The sequence below is a fragment of the Magallana gigas genome, chromosome 1 (genome assembly GCF_963853765.1).
Source record: "Magallana gigas chromosome 1, xbMagGiga1.1, whole genome shotgun sequence".
In the NCBI taxonomy this organism is placed as follows: Eukaryota; Metazoa; Mollusca; class Bivalvia; order Ostreida; family Ostreidae; genus Magallana; species Magallana gigas.
In genome coordinates, this window is record NC_088853.1 from 31,585,544 (window position 1) to 31,604,392 (window position 18,849).

General features: G+C 34.6%; 1 protein-coding gene and 2 long non-coding RNA genes across 3 annotated transcripts in view; all 3 read left to right on the plus strand.

The window, feature by feature from the left end:
* Positions 1-18,849, plus strand: part of LOC117687290 (uncharacterized) — a 259,261-nt gene that overhangs the window by 74,877 nt on the left and 165,535 nt on the right. The gene's annotated exons all lie outside the window — the stretch shown is intronic.
* Positions 1-18,849, plus strand: part of LOC136270000 (uncharacterized) — a 149,272-nt gene that overhangs the window by 58,784 nt on the left and 71,639 nt on the right. The gene's annotated exons all lie outside the window — the stretch shown is intronic.
* LOC105330495 (scavenger receptor class F member 1) lies at positions 840-7,117 on the plus strand. Its single transcript, XM_066066122.1, has 4 exons — positions 840-1,067; positions 1,307-1,873; positions 2,055-2,157; positions 5,674-7,117. The coding sequence occupies exons 1-4, from the start codon at positions 959-961 to the stop codon at positions 5,855-5,857; spliced, it is 963 nt and encodes a 320-aa protein (XP_065922194.1). The 5' UTR covers positions 840-958; the 3' UTR covers positions 5,858-7,117.

Sequence of the window (18,849 nt, forward strand, 5' to 3'; positions counted from 1 at the left end):
TAACTGCAGAGCCTTGAATGATAAGTTTTTCTTTAAATTATTTAACGACTTAAGATATAGGGATGCAAAACACAGCTAGCAATGATTTCCTAAAGAATGAATTCAATAATTATAAGTTTTATGCGATATGAATGACGCACTAATTGTCTGATGAAATAACATACCGAAACTCGTTATTGTATACATAGTTATTTTTGTCACGTGTATTTTTTGCCTTTCTACATTAAGTTTTTCAAACAGGTCCGCTCCGTCTAAAATTCACCAAAACAGAGTTGTGTTTTTAAAAGAAAATATAAAACATAAAAATTTGCTTAGTTTTAAGATAGCCCAATGACAACGAGGTCGAAAGGGGAAATATCCCCCTGTATATAGTTTTTATATGTCGCAGTTTGTCGGTATTCCAGAAGCGTGCTTAATTGCCATATCCGCTGCAGACAGAGACGATGAAATTATTTACATCTGCCTGCTGATCAAAATGTCGTTTCTATTCATCTTTCTGAATCATTAATAGTTTACATAATTATCTATTAATAGGGTACATGTAACTCATTCAATTCTTTGCTCAAACACAATCTATGTTTTCGTCGGAAAGAAGTTCTGAATTAGATGACAGATATCCAAACACAGTTCTATTTAATAACAATACACACATGGAACTTGCATTAATTTATCAATTTTAGGATGTGTGGCAACTTGCAGAAATAATGTATGTGATGGCTCAGGAAACTGTTACAATGGCTGTGTAGACGGATACTGGGGACAGGCATGTGAATCTCAATGTTCTGCAAATTGTGACCAACGGACCTGTGACGGTACAAATGGATTTTGTACCAGCTGTAAGTCTGGTTACTGGGGAAATGCATGCAATGCACTATGTCCAATACATTGTTTCGAACGAGTTTGTGACAAAACCTATGGTAGCTGTACACAGGGATGTACATCAGGACTGTATGGAGAAATGTGTAATAGAACATGCAGTATCGGGTGTGTAGGAGGGACATGCGACAAACAAAGTGCAACCTGTTCTAATGGATGTGTGCAGAACTGGGCAGGGTCTAGATGTGACGGTAAGAATCACAATATTTAACCAAAAAAAAACAAGCGAGTCAGATATACATGCTTTTTCCCTAACTCACAATGGCTAAAAAAGGTATGTGTACTTTTAAATTAGTATTAAATATTTAAAAGTTTGTTCTTTCAAATGTGGTAAAATAATTCTGTAATGACTAAATCATTCATGAGGAAAAAGTCCGACTTGTTAACAAAAAAAATTTCCTCACTTTTTATTATTTTCTTCAATAAACAGGATGTGACTCAAATCATTATGGGTCTTCCTGTTCTATGGAATGCAACCGTAACTGTGAAAATAGTACTTGTTATGACACTAATGGTTTCTGTACTTTGGGATGTACGGCGGGGTTCTATGGAGACGAGTGTGACAGACAATGTACAAGTTGTCCGTCAGGTTGTGATCCACTAACAGGACGATGTAATGGAGACTGTCTAGTAGGCAAGACCGGGGTATTCTGTGACAAAGCTTGCAACCAAGGCTGTGAGGACGGATGTAAGCAAGACAGTGGTATATGCAGTAGCTGCATTGATGGAATGTTCGGAGACGTGTGTGATAGGAACTGTAGCAGTTGCCCTACAGGGTGTGACAGAATCTCTGGAAGGTGTCGTGGAGAATGTCCAGCTGGCAAGTTCGGGGAGTTTTGTAACAAAACATGCAGCCAACACTGTAGAAATGGATGCATCAGGCATACGGGCAGCTGTAATGATGGTTGTACTGTGGGAAAATTAGGAGATTTCTGCAACGAAACGTGTGATGCTCGACACGAAGCTTGTTGTAATCAGGATACATGTACAATATACTGTAAGCCTTAGGGATTTTTAAAAGATATTTTTGTTTTTAAATGATGTTATTTTTTTATTTTCTTAAATAAATCAAGTAATTTTGCATTCATTAAAACAATATAAGTTATGTCCTTTAAATCTGAGCTACAGTAAAGAAATTCTGCTTAAATATAGTTTTATCTATGTTGTTATTTTTACAGGTAAACAATCACCGATACCAAACACAGAAAATATGTCCATTTTGTATGTAGTGATTACGGTCCTTTGTATCAGTCTGCTCGTCAACATTTTTACAATAACCTGGTATGTTAATAATTATTTACATGATTATAATGTGTTAGCATTTTATCTGGAATTTGAATTTCATTGAAAACAAACCGTTTCTTCTTTAACTGATAAATTCTGAACATTACGCAAGGAAATGAAAAAAAAACCACATCATTATTAGTTATACGTTAATTCAGCATAACAAAGTAAAATTTAGTATTTTATGTATTTGCGTACATAGAGCGTCTAGATCCTAAAATTGTTTATTCATTGCCTCTTTCTTCATCATTTGATTGAGTTGTACATTAATATCAATTAAAACTAATCAGTTAAATAAAAAAAAAATCAAAAATAAATATATCAAACCAAACATTAAACATTCAGCATTTAAAATGGAATAAACTAAAAAAAACTCAGCAAAGTCCGCATAGGAAAGATAAAATACACTTGATGATACACCACGCAAGCGCGGGAATTAACATTTTACACATTAATATGATATAATGCTTAATATGTAATGTTGAACCATATTTTTGGTTCATTTTTTGCACATACTTTGTCCGATTTTTTCCTTAACTTATTCTTTAAAATTGAAATAAAAAAACTGCATTGTTGGATATTTAGAGGAGCGGGCAGGGATGAAAAATCTAAACTGAAATGGATGATATATACATACGTGGCTTTAAGCATCTGACTGAAAAAAAATAAATATTATGTTCATTTCAAACCAGTAAATTGGTATTTAGTGTATTTCAGTAAAATTTCTATTACTGTCCCAAATAAGTATTTCAGATAAAAGAATGTTTTGAAAAACAATATGAAGAGTCGGGGCACCCCCATTAAACTTCTCCGTTTTATGCACACATCATTTATCCATATAGACGTAGAATCTGCTAATTAAAATTTTTTTACAAACTAATGTCTAAGTTTTACTACCAATATGTCATGATATGAAATTGTATGAAATTAAAACACGCTATGTTATGCATATTTATTTGGATAATTTAAACCAAAGTTGTCAGATTCAAAGTATCTGTCCGATGGCTACCTCACCCTACACATTCCGCCATTATGTCAATTAGTCAACCCGTTTCTTGGCACCCCGTTCTGAAAAGTTCTTTCCATCAAGACTAAAATAGCATTAATTGTTCCATTCAATATATTTGTATTAATCAAAGTCCGATCCAAGGTATCTGCCCGCGATGCATGATGAACTCGTCCTACACTTGTCGTTGATTAGTCAATCCGCTATCTTGGTTACCCCGTTGTGAATAGTTCTATCCCATTCTCTCACCATAGGTTGTGCTTCGCAAGTGAATGAGTATCAAAACTAAAACCATCCACTGAAGAAACGAATCGACTCATTTTATTTATTCAATATTTGTCAAATCTTAAAATTAATGCATTTCTTAAATAGGCTCATAAATATATTCACTCTTAACGTTTTTATTCAATATTATTTTATTGCAAGTATTTATTTTGATCGAGACTATCCATGACTTGGACCAGCCAAAGCGTGTCTACCACCTGGTTATAGTCCACTAAAGCATTTTCCATAGGCGGTAATATTAACGTAATGGTTCATAGCTCCGGCCCTAATTTTCGTTCAGCAACGAGGGACCTCTTGAATGAAAGCTTATCAAATTGTCTCTTTCCTGTTAAAATTTCGAGGTTTGAAGGCAGATTCGTTTTCCGGCAAAATGCGTCTGTATTGAAAAACTCTGAAAATGAAAGTAAAAGTAGGGAATTTCTGTTTTGGAAAGGGTGTACATCAAACAATTTCATTTCTTTTCTTCAAATTATAATTCAATTTTGACACTTGTTTTTAAAATTGCAAATCCTCTTTTCTGACATGTGTCAAGCATTCTGACTTAAAATGTCCCAATAAATGTATATACACTCTGCAAGTACAGGGACTATTTTGCTTAAAGGCACTACTTTGTTGTCCTACCGATTCTAAAAATAGTTAGAGGGATATACCCACCTTACTCTCATTTTTGCTATTTCGGGCTTATTTCTGGAAAATGGAAGTAGGTTTTTAATTAGGGCCCCGCAAGGATTTGCGGGTGCCCTAAAGTAATCACTCTGTCCGTCCGTCCTTCTGTCCGTCCGTGTGTAACTCTTCCGTCCACAAATTTTCTGTTTTTTTCTAATAACTTTTTTACGGTTGCCCAATCAAGTTCAGATTTGGTATGGTAGTTCAGTATGCAGAAATACATATTTTGATGCTAAGTTTGGTTCTCTATGTATTCTGGTTTGGAGCTGGGGTGGTGGGGTAGATTCCTTAACTATGCATAAGAATGAATGAGCAAAGAGAGATAACTGCATAAGAATGAATGGGCAAAGAGAGATAACTGCTGAGAATGTTACCATTGTATACATGGAAGGCTGTGCAATATTTGTCCTTTGGGATTAATTAACCTTCCGCAGGAAGAAAATCCTAAGCTTTATCTTTATCTGTCAGATTGAGATTAATTATTGCAGTGCCTGTGTCTGCAAATGAAGTTTGTTTTGAAGTTAAGGTCAATTTTGATTGATGTGTAGTATTGTGTACATTCTTTGAAATATGGATTTGAAATATAATATTCATACTTTATTTTGGTTAAAATACCGTACACAATGATTTGTGATAATTTTATTAAATTCTAAAATCAAGATATATATTAAGATATCCCTTTTCACTATTTTATTTTTCAATTATTTATTTCATTTTTTTCTGCCTTAATGCTGTTAATTTTAACAGGTAATCAGATAATAACCCCATTCTGTCATTTCTGAAAAAAAAATCTTATTGTAAATTTAGAAGAAAAGAATGAGAGAGCAGAACAATTAATCTCCTGCGATTAATTATATTGCCTGCTGCAGAAAATTTAGAGGCTTATCTCTATCTGTCATATGAAGATTAATGAACACCTTTGTCTTCAACTGATGTTTGTTTTGATGTTGAGGTAAACCCTGGGTGATACAAGGTATTTGCATTCACCGAAGGCTTGCATTTTATAAAACACCTGTTTAAATCTTTTTTAAATACACATTTAATTTAGTTTTTTTTATATGACATGAGGTTATCCCTGTTTAATGCAGATACAAGGTTACTATTTAGAGTTTTTGGACATTCAGGAATTATCTTGAAATTTAAAAAATACAGTTGCTACTTATGATTTTCATATTTTTTTTACCACTTTATATATATTGCAGTTCTTTACATCTTATGCCGGGCATTTATTTTTCATCATTGTTAATATAAAGAGGATGGAATTCATTTTTTTTTTCACTTCTCTATATTAATTATCATAGCGGGGCCCATCCTGACTGGTCATTTTTCTAGTTAATTTCACAATTATAACTTATCATTTAAAATTCAGTTATACCTTACGGACATCATCTCATGATCACATGTGTTGAAATACCAAAGGTGTAAGCGGTTACTCTGGAGCAGGCGTTTTGTAGTTTATTTGCAAAATGCTTAAATTTATAAGTATAGATATGATTACACTATAGGCAAAACAGCCACTTACCGCCCAATTATGAAATGTAACTTTAATGTTACAGGATTTTTAGAAACAATGCATGCAAGAGACAAGATGTTAATGAAGAGGAAAAGAAGGACATTGATTCCATTTCCACCCCTGGGATTTATGATACAGCGGAAGAAAACGCCGGATACCACGAATTAGGTCAACTCAGCGGACCCTCTCACTACGATCAGCTCCAAGGGCCAGCAACTAATAAATAGACAATGCATGTATATATTGTAAGCGAACTGAGATTCTTTATGTTTGATGCAAAATCGCATCGATAAATGTGGGAATTAATTTTAATTTCTCATCTATTGTATATATGTTGTAACCTTTATGAATTTTATCGCAATAAACTTTGTATGCACATTTATTTGCTTTCTTTTTAGGTCTATGATAAGAAACTGTAGCAAGAAAAAATAGCTTGAATGGAATGTTTTTCTTTTGTTCTTTTTGTTTTCAATATATTTTATACAAATCATATCATATAGGTCAGCATTATTTGCTTCCTAGAGTGAAAAACCCCCATAAATTATCAATTCTAATTATCTGTTTTTTTTGGGGGGATGGGTTCTTGTCATTTGTTATTTAATATAACTATACAAGTACACCTTTATACATGAAATTGTCAAATTATTGATTTAATTGCTACATATATTAGTAAATGTAAAGTCCTTATAAGATAGTGTTTATATATAAACAGCTCAAGCAGATATACAAGTAACAAACTATTGTTGCATTTCAATTTTTGGTAAATATAAAACCATTCCGAGCTTTCTTTTGTTTTACATTATAATTTTTTTATGGATTTTTGAGATGGTTCACGGCTTGTTATTGTCATTTATTCACTGTAAAACAATTTTTGTAGTATTAAGTTACGGTAAATACATGTTTGCTTGTTTTGAAATATACTGCCAAGAGATAGCTACATACCTATTAATAATATGAATATTTGCATGCTAAATCGTATTTGTTTTGTTTCAATAATTTTTGGTAAGTGTATCAAACAACACTGGTGAATGTGATATATCAAGGACTATTTGCAAATGCAATTCAGCTTGCTGTAAGCAACCTGAATCGGTTTATAGGACTATGTATTGCTAAGGATGTAATCAAGATAGTAATTAAAAATGAAAAAAAAATTATCATTATCTACTTGTATATATTACATGTTTTTTTTTTTATATAGGCAAAGAAAAGATTAATGCATTTTGGCATGTATAATATTGCACTTATCGTAGATAGGATTGGATCCTTATAAAATTGCTCCTTTATAAAATGACAGCTTTTTTAACTATTTCAATCGTTTGTTTTATTTTCATTAAGTAAAATAAAATTTTGACATATGATTTATTTTGTCGCATTTTTTAACATGCGTGAATATTAAAACAGAGAAATTGGGACGTTCCAGACATCCAACCCCCCTCCCCCAAACTTATGAACTTATCAAACTTATTGAATTGATTTAAAATATTGAAAACGGGACTCATGCAGTGGCGAACAAAACATTCCCCGGATACCATCTTTCTCAAGGGAAAACAATTCTGTACTAAATTATAGTACGTGCAATATATTTATACCTGCACTTTCTATAAATATTTTATTTCGCACTTTCAAAGTTGGGGTATATTGTTGTTACCCCGTTTCGTCCGTCCGTCCGTCCGTCCGTCCGTCTGTCACGTTTTACTTTCTCAAACTGCTCTTACATCTTATAAACCAGCAAACTGAACTCTTGGAGTTTGATTTGGGGTATCATGTTGTTTTGTAAAAAGGTTTCAAAAATTCTCTGTTAGTCCTGGGGGTCAAATAATTGGTAAAAAATGATGTTTTTTCACCAAAAACCTTCTTCCTCGAACTCCTCCTACATTTTCAACAGCAGACAAATCATCTTTTGGAATATGTTTTAGGGTATCCTACAGATGCGCAATAAGGTTTCGGAATTTTCTATTTTGTCCTGGGGGTCATTTATTGGCTGAAAAATGACGTTTTTCACCAAAAAAACTGGTTTCAAAAGCGTCATTTTTTTTGGCAGTAGCCAAATGATCTTCTAGAATATGATTGGGGGTGTCATATTGAGGGGTGATCAGGTTCCAGAATTTTTTTTTATTAAGGGGATCAGTGGACAACAAAAAAATATGTTTTTTAGCCAAAAAAGTATGGTTCCCAGAATTCCTTTTACAACTTTTGGAGTGGCTACATCATCTCTTGGGATATAATTGGGGCTGTCATATGGATGTGCAATAAGGTTTTAAAAATTTAAATTTCATCCAGGGAGTCAAATAGTAGCAGAAAATTGACGTTTATCACTATAAAAAACCATAGATCCAAGAGCTCCTCTTATGATTTAATGGATAGACACATCATATCTTGGGATATGATAGGAACTGTTCCATAGATGTGCATTACGGTTTTGAAAAATTAAATTTAACCCCGAGGCCCATTACCTACATACCATTGGATCAAGAATATATATGGTTAAAGGCCGAACATTTTTACCGGGTGGTAAATCTCAGGTGAGGGCGGGGCTTAATTATTAGAGGTGTGAAACCCTCCGGGGCTTGCAGTCTACCTGTGGTCGTGAACGCTGCTAATCGCTATACACAGGAGGCAAATAAATACACAGGAAATAAAGAATTAGTCAGAATTGGTCTTAGTTTAAATATCTTATTGTTCTAATGACCATAATAAGCGATTTTATACGGATATGGTATGTGTCGTCCGAATTTTCTCTAAGCACACGTGTGTAAAGCACAATTGAAAAATGCCGTAAATTAATGCTGCTATAAAGGTATAACTTAGTACACTGTGTTTAGCACTTGACATTGTTTAAAAACTTAATTTTAAAGGGTACCTGCAGCCAAGCCGATGTAAAACATATGTCAAAGAGTTTAATTACCAAAATTTAATGCAAAAAACCGCATCGAAATCGATGCAAAAATAACGGAGTTACGCCGCTTCAAAGTGGCTATTTTTACCTGCTTTGGGAAATCTAATCAAGAGAAAACAGAATTAGGCGATAACAAGGCTTCAGCGGAAGTGACGTCACGAGGTCAACAGGGGGGAAATTTCTTTACAAAGCTATACAAATTAAATTCGATTTTTCAGCCAAAATGATTAATATAGGTCTGATGTTTTGACGTATCTAGTTATTTTAAGTATTGTAGATTTAGAAATTTGTATCCGTAATTATTTTATTACAGTCAAATTTATTTTTAAAGGATTTTAAAATTTGCTATTCTCGTCGCCCTTTTACCGATGAATACGATATCTTAAAACGCTTGCATGGGCAGATTTATGTTCATTATGCATTCTTTGATTACATAATATCCTTTCACACACGAGTGATCCGAGACAATGACACAGGTAAACAGGTAAACTAACGAAGCCATTGCTCCAGACACACGTGTATATGGGGTATGTATACACATGGTACACGAGTCTGGTGAACAAAGAGAGGGTTTCACACCTCTGGACTGGTTAATTGAATTGTGTATAATTAGCTACTCGATTGTTAAACAATAAAAAAGAAAAATGAATTAGACTGTGTGAATCAAGCATTCGCAAGCTAATACCTGTATATAGTCCGTCAATCAGTGATTAAAGAGTATCAAATAGTAAAACTAATGTTCGAAGTAATTGCCTTTATTGTTACTTATCTAATCACTGAAATAATGACCAAATTTACAATTCAGCAATTTAAACCTTTTTTTATGTGATCAAGTAATTATTTCGGAAGTAATTATATTTACGTTGGTCTAAAATTCTTATTTAATCAAGTGCAACTTTCTTTGGAGCGCTATGGTCAGCAATTTAATTAACGCTTTAACTCCACATTACTTAAATTGTTACGCTGACAGCGAATAATTATGAAATCTGAATAAACTTGAACATTTTGACAAAGGATGTAAATAAATGTAAAATGAAATTCCATTATCGTATTTTTAAAGGAATACGAGACAGACTTAATCATGCAGCCATCTTGGACTTTCGCCTTGATCTGTTTATAATCCCGTGTTTGTTTGTTAAAGAATGCATACTATTTTGATTGTTATTAGTCCTATATCATTATTATTGAATAATCGGGCGAAATCATTTGTAATTTTATGCCTTATACGAGGAATAGACCCCGCGTTACCTTTTACGAAATATGTATTATCAATATTATTAATCAGTTAATAATGTCAAGGAAACATCATGCGAAAGAATGACAATATTAACAAAATATGATTCTTAAAACAAAAGTTTGATTAATTGCCATTTTGCTACATATGCCGTGCATTTATATGCAAAATGTGTTACACATTTGACTAAATTCATGAAGTAAACAATTTTCCGAATTCGGCATTTTTGTTCGATAAAAAACGGGTTTAAACTCAAACAACAGTATATTTAGTCATCGAGGGTTGATAAAGAAATAAAACAACAGAAAAAGATGTTCATATATCGATAAAACAATGCAAGAAAACGAACAGTTTTTATACGATATTCCTGTTTCTCATACAGTCGCGTTGACCCCGTGACGTCACAGTTCATCTCGCGCCAAATTGGCTTGATTCAAAACTCGTTCAGGTGTGAAATCGGGTTTTCCCCAAATATCTCGAAAACTACTTATGCGATCGCTGTAAAATTTTCAGGATGATGTTTTTACACATAGATCTTCATTATATCAAAAATTGACCGGCACTGCAGGTACCCTTTAACAATTATAATAGTATAAGAAAACCATACGATCAATAAGAATGTGGAATGTAAAGACAGCCTTTATACGTCGACAATTAATGGAGTTCGTTTTCCATGGAGTGACGTTTCCATGCACCAACTTCCAACTGAGTGAATTACCAGTAAATATGGCTTTAGTAGCACAGTGTACGTTTGTTGTAAAAAGATAATTTTATTTGTTTTCTAGCTGTCCATGCATGTACGTGGAATTTATTAGGTCACACACATTCAACATAATTCAAATATAAATTGTGCGTATTTTCAATCACTGAATAAATTTTTTTTCATAATCAATTTTAATACTGGTAATGTTTAAAAATCAATTTTCAATTCCCCCTTTTTAATACATGACGGAAGATATCAAAGATAACGTTGTTAATTGCTAGTAAACAGAAATCCGCGGACCTGGCAAGATCACGCTCGGACGATCACGTCAATCAAACTGGGTGCTATTGTTTCAAACTTGATTGACAAGCGGCATCATTCTGAAGTTTGTACAGGTAAAAAAGGGGGCGTTTGTAAAATGTTCTGCCTTTAAGTGTGGTGGGGATCTCAACCGGTTTCGAGATAATCGTACACTTCCTGTTCGAGGGGGGTTACATGTATGACCACCCCCGGGGCCCATGACCTACATACCGTTTGATGCCCCTTGACACAAGGAATAAGAATATATAAGGTTTAAGGGTGGGGATCTCAACTGTTTTGAGGATATTAAGGGACTTGCTGTTTGAGGGGGTCAGGACCACCCACAGGGCCCATGAACTACATAACATTTGATGCCACTTAATATCAGAAACATGAATATATATTGTTTAAGGGTCATGATTATAACAGTTTCTGAGATATTTGGTAATTTCAAATTGCTGGGGGGTGGGGATGACCCCAGGGGTCAGATCTAATAAACCCTATATATTGCCAGTAACAGTCAATATATGATTATGAAAACCCTATATTATTATCTTTGTCCGTTTTCAAGTTACCATTTACAATAGAGTCTACGATTCTTCCTACAAGGTTCAATGTTAGACCCCACACCCTTGGTTGTCTAACCCAAAATGAGAAAAATCAAACCGGGGTGCACAACTAGATATACAGGCCTATCATTTCCTAGAGTTTTGTACAATTCTGTTCAGCCATTTCTGAGAAACAAGTTCAGAGCGGGAAAAAAGAAAAGAAGAAGACGAAGAATAATAATACATGTATCAAGAACCATACAAAAACAATAGGTCTCCAAATTTCATTCGGGAGACTTAATAATAAAGGTTTAATAGAGATAGGATCATCAAATATCAATAATTTAAAGATAATTGACAATTTCTGATTCTAAGGGGGTCAAGATGATCCCTTAGGGTCATGACTTACATGCCATAATGATATGATGCACCATGACCTAAGGAGGAATAATATCTTTGAATTAAGGTGGGGATCTCAATGGTTTTTATGATATTTGATAATTTCAGGAAGAGCACTTGAGATCATGACCTACATACCATCTGAAATGCCTTGAACAAAGAAACAATAATATTGTACTGGGATGGGAGAAAAAATGACGGACCAGACCGGGTTTCGAACCCGGGCCCCCTGAATCTCTAGTCAGGTGCTCTACCAACAGAGCTATCTGGCGCCGCTATTCGAACCGGTCTGACCGTCACATTCCTACCCCCTTAAATGATCTTCGTCCCTGAAGATGACCCCAGGCTCTTCCCCTGGCAGGAGTTCACCTGTCAGTTCCAGGGGTTGGTCACGGCACCAAATGTTACGGGATGGGAGAAATAATGACGGACCAGACCGGGTTTCGAACCCGGGCCCCCTGAATCTCTAGTCAGGTGCTCTACCAACTTAGCTATCTGGCGCCGGTAATCGAACTGGTCTGACCGTCACAATATAATATGTACATGATATATGATTCAATTTAAGAACCCAGATACAGATCAATCATCTATATTTTGTAATACTTCCTATGTATATATACATGTATTAGTTTGTGTTTTGTTCTATACTATTCATGTTCATGACTGTAGTATGGCTTAGTCTTAATTTAAATTACATTAAAAAATTGTCAAATATATAACTTCGAACCCCCACCCCCAAACAAACTCAAATGTAAACTGCCCCCCCCCCCCCCCCTTTAATTGTCGAATGTTCTATTAAAATCAAAATATAATTTGGGTGTCTAAACACTTTTATAAAGTGGTAAAAAATGTTATTCATTTTTAATGTGTTATACATTATACTTTGCATAATTGACAAATGATCTATTGAGATATGATCAGAGGGATCAATAACTCGTATTCATTGACAAGTTAAAATTAATAACAATAAATGATTCAAATTATAAATGTTTTTACTCCACATTCACCCCCCCCCCCCCCAATCTAACCTGGTTCTAACAAGAATAGAATTCCTAGGTCCCCGCCGGTCAAGCAGTATACTAGTATTGAGTCTATCGACGAAGGCTGATTTAGGAACTTGACCAAAGTATTAGTGGTATAAACATTTGGTATAAATTTAATGAAAATCCGTCAAAATTTGAAGGCATGAGAGCGCTTACAAGGTCATTTTTTTATAAAACGGAGTCATTTTTGTGGTCAAAGTCCCATAACACCAACAAAAAGTATTAACTAATGCTGATTTTCGAACTTGACCAAGGTAATAGTGGTATAAACATTTGGTATAAATTTAATGAAAATCCGTCAAAATTTGAAGGCATGAGAGCGCTTACAAGGTCAATTTTTTTTATAAAACGGAGTCATTATTGTGGTAGAAGTCCCATAACGCCAACAAAAAGTATTAACTTATGCTGATTTTCGAACTTGACCAAGGTAATAGTGGTATAAACATTTGGTATAAATTTAATGAAAATCCGTCAAAATTTGAAGGCATGAAAGCGCTTACAAGGTCATTTTTTTTATAAAACGGAGTCATTATTGTGGTAAAAGTCCCATAACGCCAACAAAAAGTATTAACTTATGCTGATTTTCGAACTTGACCAAGGTAATAGTGGTATAAACATTTGGTATAAATTTAATGAAAATCCGTCAAAATTTGTAGGCATGAGAGCGCTTACAAGGTCAATTTTTGGATAAAACGGAGTCATTATTGTGGTCAAAGTCCCATAACTCCAACCAAAAGTATCGACCAATGCTGATTTTCGAACTTGACCAAAGTATTAGTGGTATAAACATTTGGTATAAATTTAATGAAAATCCGTCAAAATTTGTAGGCATGAGGGCGCTTACAGAAAAGTGTGACGGACGGACGCACAGACAGACGGACAAGGTGATTTCTATATGTTTGCGGGGGGTATAAATGTTTACCCAGTATTCAATCTTTCCCGGTAAAATTATGAAAAATTACATTTTTCCGGCGCGAAAAACTAGGTTGGGGGGGTGCTGAACCCTCAATGATGCTTTGTGCCTAATGGTGAGGTCTAATTTTGCAAAAAAAGTGGGTGGGCTTAGCCCCTTAGCCCCCCGGTTCCGACGCCTATGCTCCTTATGAATACTTATATCATACCTATCTATGATAATCTAGTCCTTTAAAATCGTTTTCCTTCACAATTCAAAATTTATAAAAAACAATTATATAAAACCCGTAATTAACCTGTTTATGACCCCAAAAATATCTATATGAATATGAATATCTAGCATACAGGTAATATCGCAGAAGATACATGTACATGTTTGCTTTAAAATTCGACAGATACATAGCGTGTTTTATAAAAAGGCTGAATATATAGGTGACATTTTTTGTTTTTGTATTTTCGTTTGTTTTACATGTAATATTACAATGTTTACCTTTTATCTATACCACTATGATAGTAAGACACTTTCACTTGGAGTTTTGATTAATGTTTCCTGTCTTGTTACATTTTTTCCCCCAATCATTTCTGGGGTAAGTTTCATCTGCCCTTCCCAACTTTGCTTTGTTACGTACCACTGATTAACAACCCCCCCCCCCGTTCGGAAATTTCTGGATTCGCCCGTGTGTGAGAGCAACATATGTTTCTTGTACTCCTATACAAAAATGTAAACTAGCTGATGCAGATTAGCCCCTTCCTTTTAAAAAATCCAGTTTAAGAAATTTAAAGTACTAAACGTTGATATTTGAATAACATTTTTTCATATTAGAATGAAAAAAGAATGTGACTTTAATTCGTTCAGTTTTGATCCCAAAATAACTTTCTTTATTCAGTGAACAGTATGGACACTATTCTCATTGCGGATCTTGGATCCGGGGCCGATGACTTTGAAGAGGAAGCTATACAGTACTTTTATGAGTATGTTCCCCCCTCTGCAACACCGTCGGTGTTAAGTCGCTCAGAGAATGACGATACTGATACAGATGAAGTTGACGAAGATGATATAAGAAACAGAGTGGATAAATAAGCACCGATCGGCCTACCGCGACAGTCTCAGACCAAAGCGAGGACACGAATGAGGAGATGGGGTACATAGAGCGGACGTTTGAAAGCGGATGCGGATGTACGGAGAAGTGTTTCCTTAAACTTGCCTCCTTCAAAGATCAGGCATATTCCTTGATTTTAAGACTTCGAGAATATACAAAAGGTGAAAGAGACATATACATTTTGTCTCAACTTGAAGATCAGCTCATCACAAAGGACGTCGGAACAAGTTGAAGAAAAAGAGAACGGCAGCGATTTCACTATTGTTTTCAGGGAATAGAAATCTGTGAAAGTGCATGGAGATCCTTGTTTAAACTGGAACGTTCAGAATTTAAGAATTTGAAAAGACAGTTTAAAGAAAATGGTGTATCCCCATGCGTTCATGGCTTAACAGGAAAAAAATCAAATCACGGTCACCAATTTTGTGTTGTAGAAGCTGCTGTGTTGTTTATAAAGAGATATGCGGATTGCCTTTACCTGCTGCCCCAAGAGCCCGTGACGACACAGCTCCTGTACTGTTGCCATGCAGAGATAGTAAAGTGTCAATTCATGCGAAATATAAGGAGGCGTGCTTGGAAACTGGAAGTCCCTTCATGGAGTAACGACCTTCAAAGAGGCGTGGAACTCTTGTGTTCCTTACATACAATTTATCAAACCAAAAACCGACTTGTGCAAGACCTGCCATGACCTATGGGAAGACATAGCCGGTGCCTTTACAGAAGAAATCAAATAACAGTTAACACAGCGACTTATGAATCATGTAGAACAGGCGAAACAGGAACGTGATTTTTACAAGCTTTGTACGGAAAAAGCTAGAGTTGAGCTTCAGAATGTTGAGAGACCTCATGGAAAATATCTGCAGTCATGTTCCATGCCCTTCACTGAAGTTCATTACACGTTTGATTTTTCTCAGTATATCACTATACCCCATTCCTCACAGCAAGTCGGAGCTCTCTTCTTCCTTCAACCTAAAAACGTCCAAATTTTCGGCATCTGTGATGAGAACTTTTCCGTTCTGACAAACTACCTCATCGATGAGAGTGAAACGATAGGGGAAAACGGAAGCAAAACACATGGACCTAATGCAGTTTAAAGCATGGTACATCATTACTTAAATGCCAGCAGTTATGGAGAAATAGCGTGCATTTTCATGCAGATAACTGTGTTGGACAGAATAAAAACAAAACGACACTGCATTATCTTGCGTGGGCTGCTGTACTGGACGACATAAAGAAATCCAACCTCATTTCATGATTGCTGGTCACACGAAATGCCTTTGTGATTCCTGTTTCGGCATGCTCAAGAAGATATTCCGCAGATCGGAGGTGAATGGCATCGACGAACTTGAAACAGTTGTGGAAAATTCCGCAAAATGCAACACCGTGGCACGATTTGGAGGAAATGGGAATGGGCTGCAGTGGTATGGATGGAATGTTTTCTTCAACACTCACTTCAAGCCTTTAAAGGGTATCGGAAAATTCCAGCACTTCCAATTTACTGCCGATGAGCCAGGTGTAGTGTTTGCAAAACATACGCTCGATTCCCCTGAAGTCCGGATCTACCTTTTTAAAGAAAGGATAAACATGGATGAAGTTCTTCACGGATTTCCAGAGGTTATAGCTCCAGCTGGACTTTCAGCAGACAGAAAACGCTATCTCTTCAATGAGATTAGACCTTACGCAAAAGCGCCGTTATAAGACTTGACGTGCCCTGCTCCTGACGAGGAATAACCAGAAAATGTAAGAATTGGTAAACAGTGGTATAAAAAATTGCGAAAACCATCTACATGCAATTACATTTTATTTGACAAATATAATTTTTTAAATCTTCTACAAAGAATATTGCCAATTTACTGCAAACTCTAATTGCTGTTAAATATAAAATACAGCATATTATATAGTTAACATAAAATTCCGACTGACGTGGGTCTTTTTATAAGTTATCTTATATGACAAATGATCTTTTGTTTTTTTGCTTTGCATTTTTTCATAATGACTATTTTTTTTTTTACTTCTGATGACATATTATTTGGTTGCTTAAGAACTTAGATGTTCTAATGACCAACTCATTGATACACGTATCTGCAACTATAGCTTTTGCAGATTGTAAAATATTTATAAAATTGTAAAGTAAATTAATGCCTTGTTAAATAGTTCTTTACCCTTTAATTCAAGAACTTACATTCATCACACACACCGCTGTACATATCACAAGATTGACACTCAATGCATGACATACAATCAAAATCATCTGTATCTACTTCGCATCCTAAAAATCACCTTCGCACTGGCATAATTATCCGGCACTGTGTTTCTAATTAGTTATTTGTTTGAAGTAGTTTTATATGAAACGAAGTTTTATTAAGAAAAATATAAAGTTATAGTGTCTGTTATACATGTGAAGTATTTTAAGAGAGATGATTCTATTCAATCCTTTAATAATCATGTTGGGATATTGCCACAGTGACTGGTTTTTTTTATTTGACGCTGTTTTCGGTTTTGCAAAAAGGGTTCAATGACGAGCGTGTTATTTATGGCTGCACCAAATTTGGTTAAATTCGTATGTTTAGCATTTAAGGACGATATGACATCCTGTTTACATGTAACAATCAGTGCCTTTTAAATACAAACGATGATCGTTTTGCAAAGGACTACATGCGGTATTCTGCATTCCTTGTCCCCAACATTTAAGTTGTTTCTCAATGATGTCATAACGTAGAAATGATGTAATGACGATTTTTTTTCCTTTTTCTTTTGGTTAAAATAATGTTTTGTACCAAATATGAATGTTCTTCCACGGTTTTGTAACCGAGAAACATTGAACCCATGCTGGCTCTAGTACCATTTTTATCTATGATGTGTATTATTCTATGAACAAAAACATATGTAAAAATCCTACTTGAGCATAGCTACTCTACACACTTCCAAAGGGAAATATGAATAAAACTGTCAATATATTCGTTTAGTATGAAAAGTTGTGAGAATTAGACCATTATAGTGACGTTTCAAATTAACTGTTATCGAGCAATGATAAGTGGTATCAAGATTAATGCAATAAATATCCTCTGGTTTACGTAAAGTTGATTGCATACGGTACAATTTATAAATTGGTTAAACTGGGGACAGATATATTTGACAATATCAAATGTAAACCTTTGTTGAACGTTAGAGTTTATTACGTTTTTATGCTTTTAAATGTTTACAGGGCCTACTCAAAGCATTAGTAAAGGTTGTTAACAGGTCTTGTCTTTTATAATGTAATTTATCAGCTTTCTACTAACTGTACAACACATATCATTTTAGAAACAAATCTATAAAGTTATTGAAACTGAAGGATTAATGAATCGTGCATCAGATAAAATTGTATACACGCAGGGTAAACACATTTTAATAATAACTTTATTTTTTTAAACGAAAGATATGTACCTGAATATGCCTGTATGTCTGTGTGGATGAAAACAATTTTTTAAGGGTGTGGGGATGGTTGGGTGATGTTTTATAGATGAAGGCAGAAAAAAGAAGTACATGTACCTGCAATGTTCAGACAGTATTGTATCAATCATGTAAATCATTGTAAAAATAAAAGCACGTATTTGCTAAATTGAATATGGGATACAAAAGGACCTTTTTGTCAACGTTCGGGATACATGTATTATTTTGAAATGTATCATGTGAAGTAGCAATTTTCCATTTGTAGGGAACAGTATCTCAATTTTACTTCTTTAGCCTTGCGTTTAAGAATTTAAATTTGCTTTGCGTTCCACGTTAAGACTGCTATAGCTTTAAGACACAGACACACTATCAAATCAACTATTTATAGACTTTATATATGTCATATTGAGAAACTTTTTGACGGCTCTAATACTGCATTTATTAACACATTTGTTTATGCAGGATACAAAAATTTTATTCAGACAGTATCTTTCTAAGTGAGTTATCCTGCATTTGTCATTTTGTTTTCAAGCTAACATTTAACGCCCTTAAATGCCGTGCAAAGAAGCGTGAATCATTTACATGAATTGAACCTGATTTTGTCATATGCCAAGGAACCTGAACCTGTTTAAGAAATTATAGTAACTCTATTGAA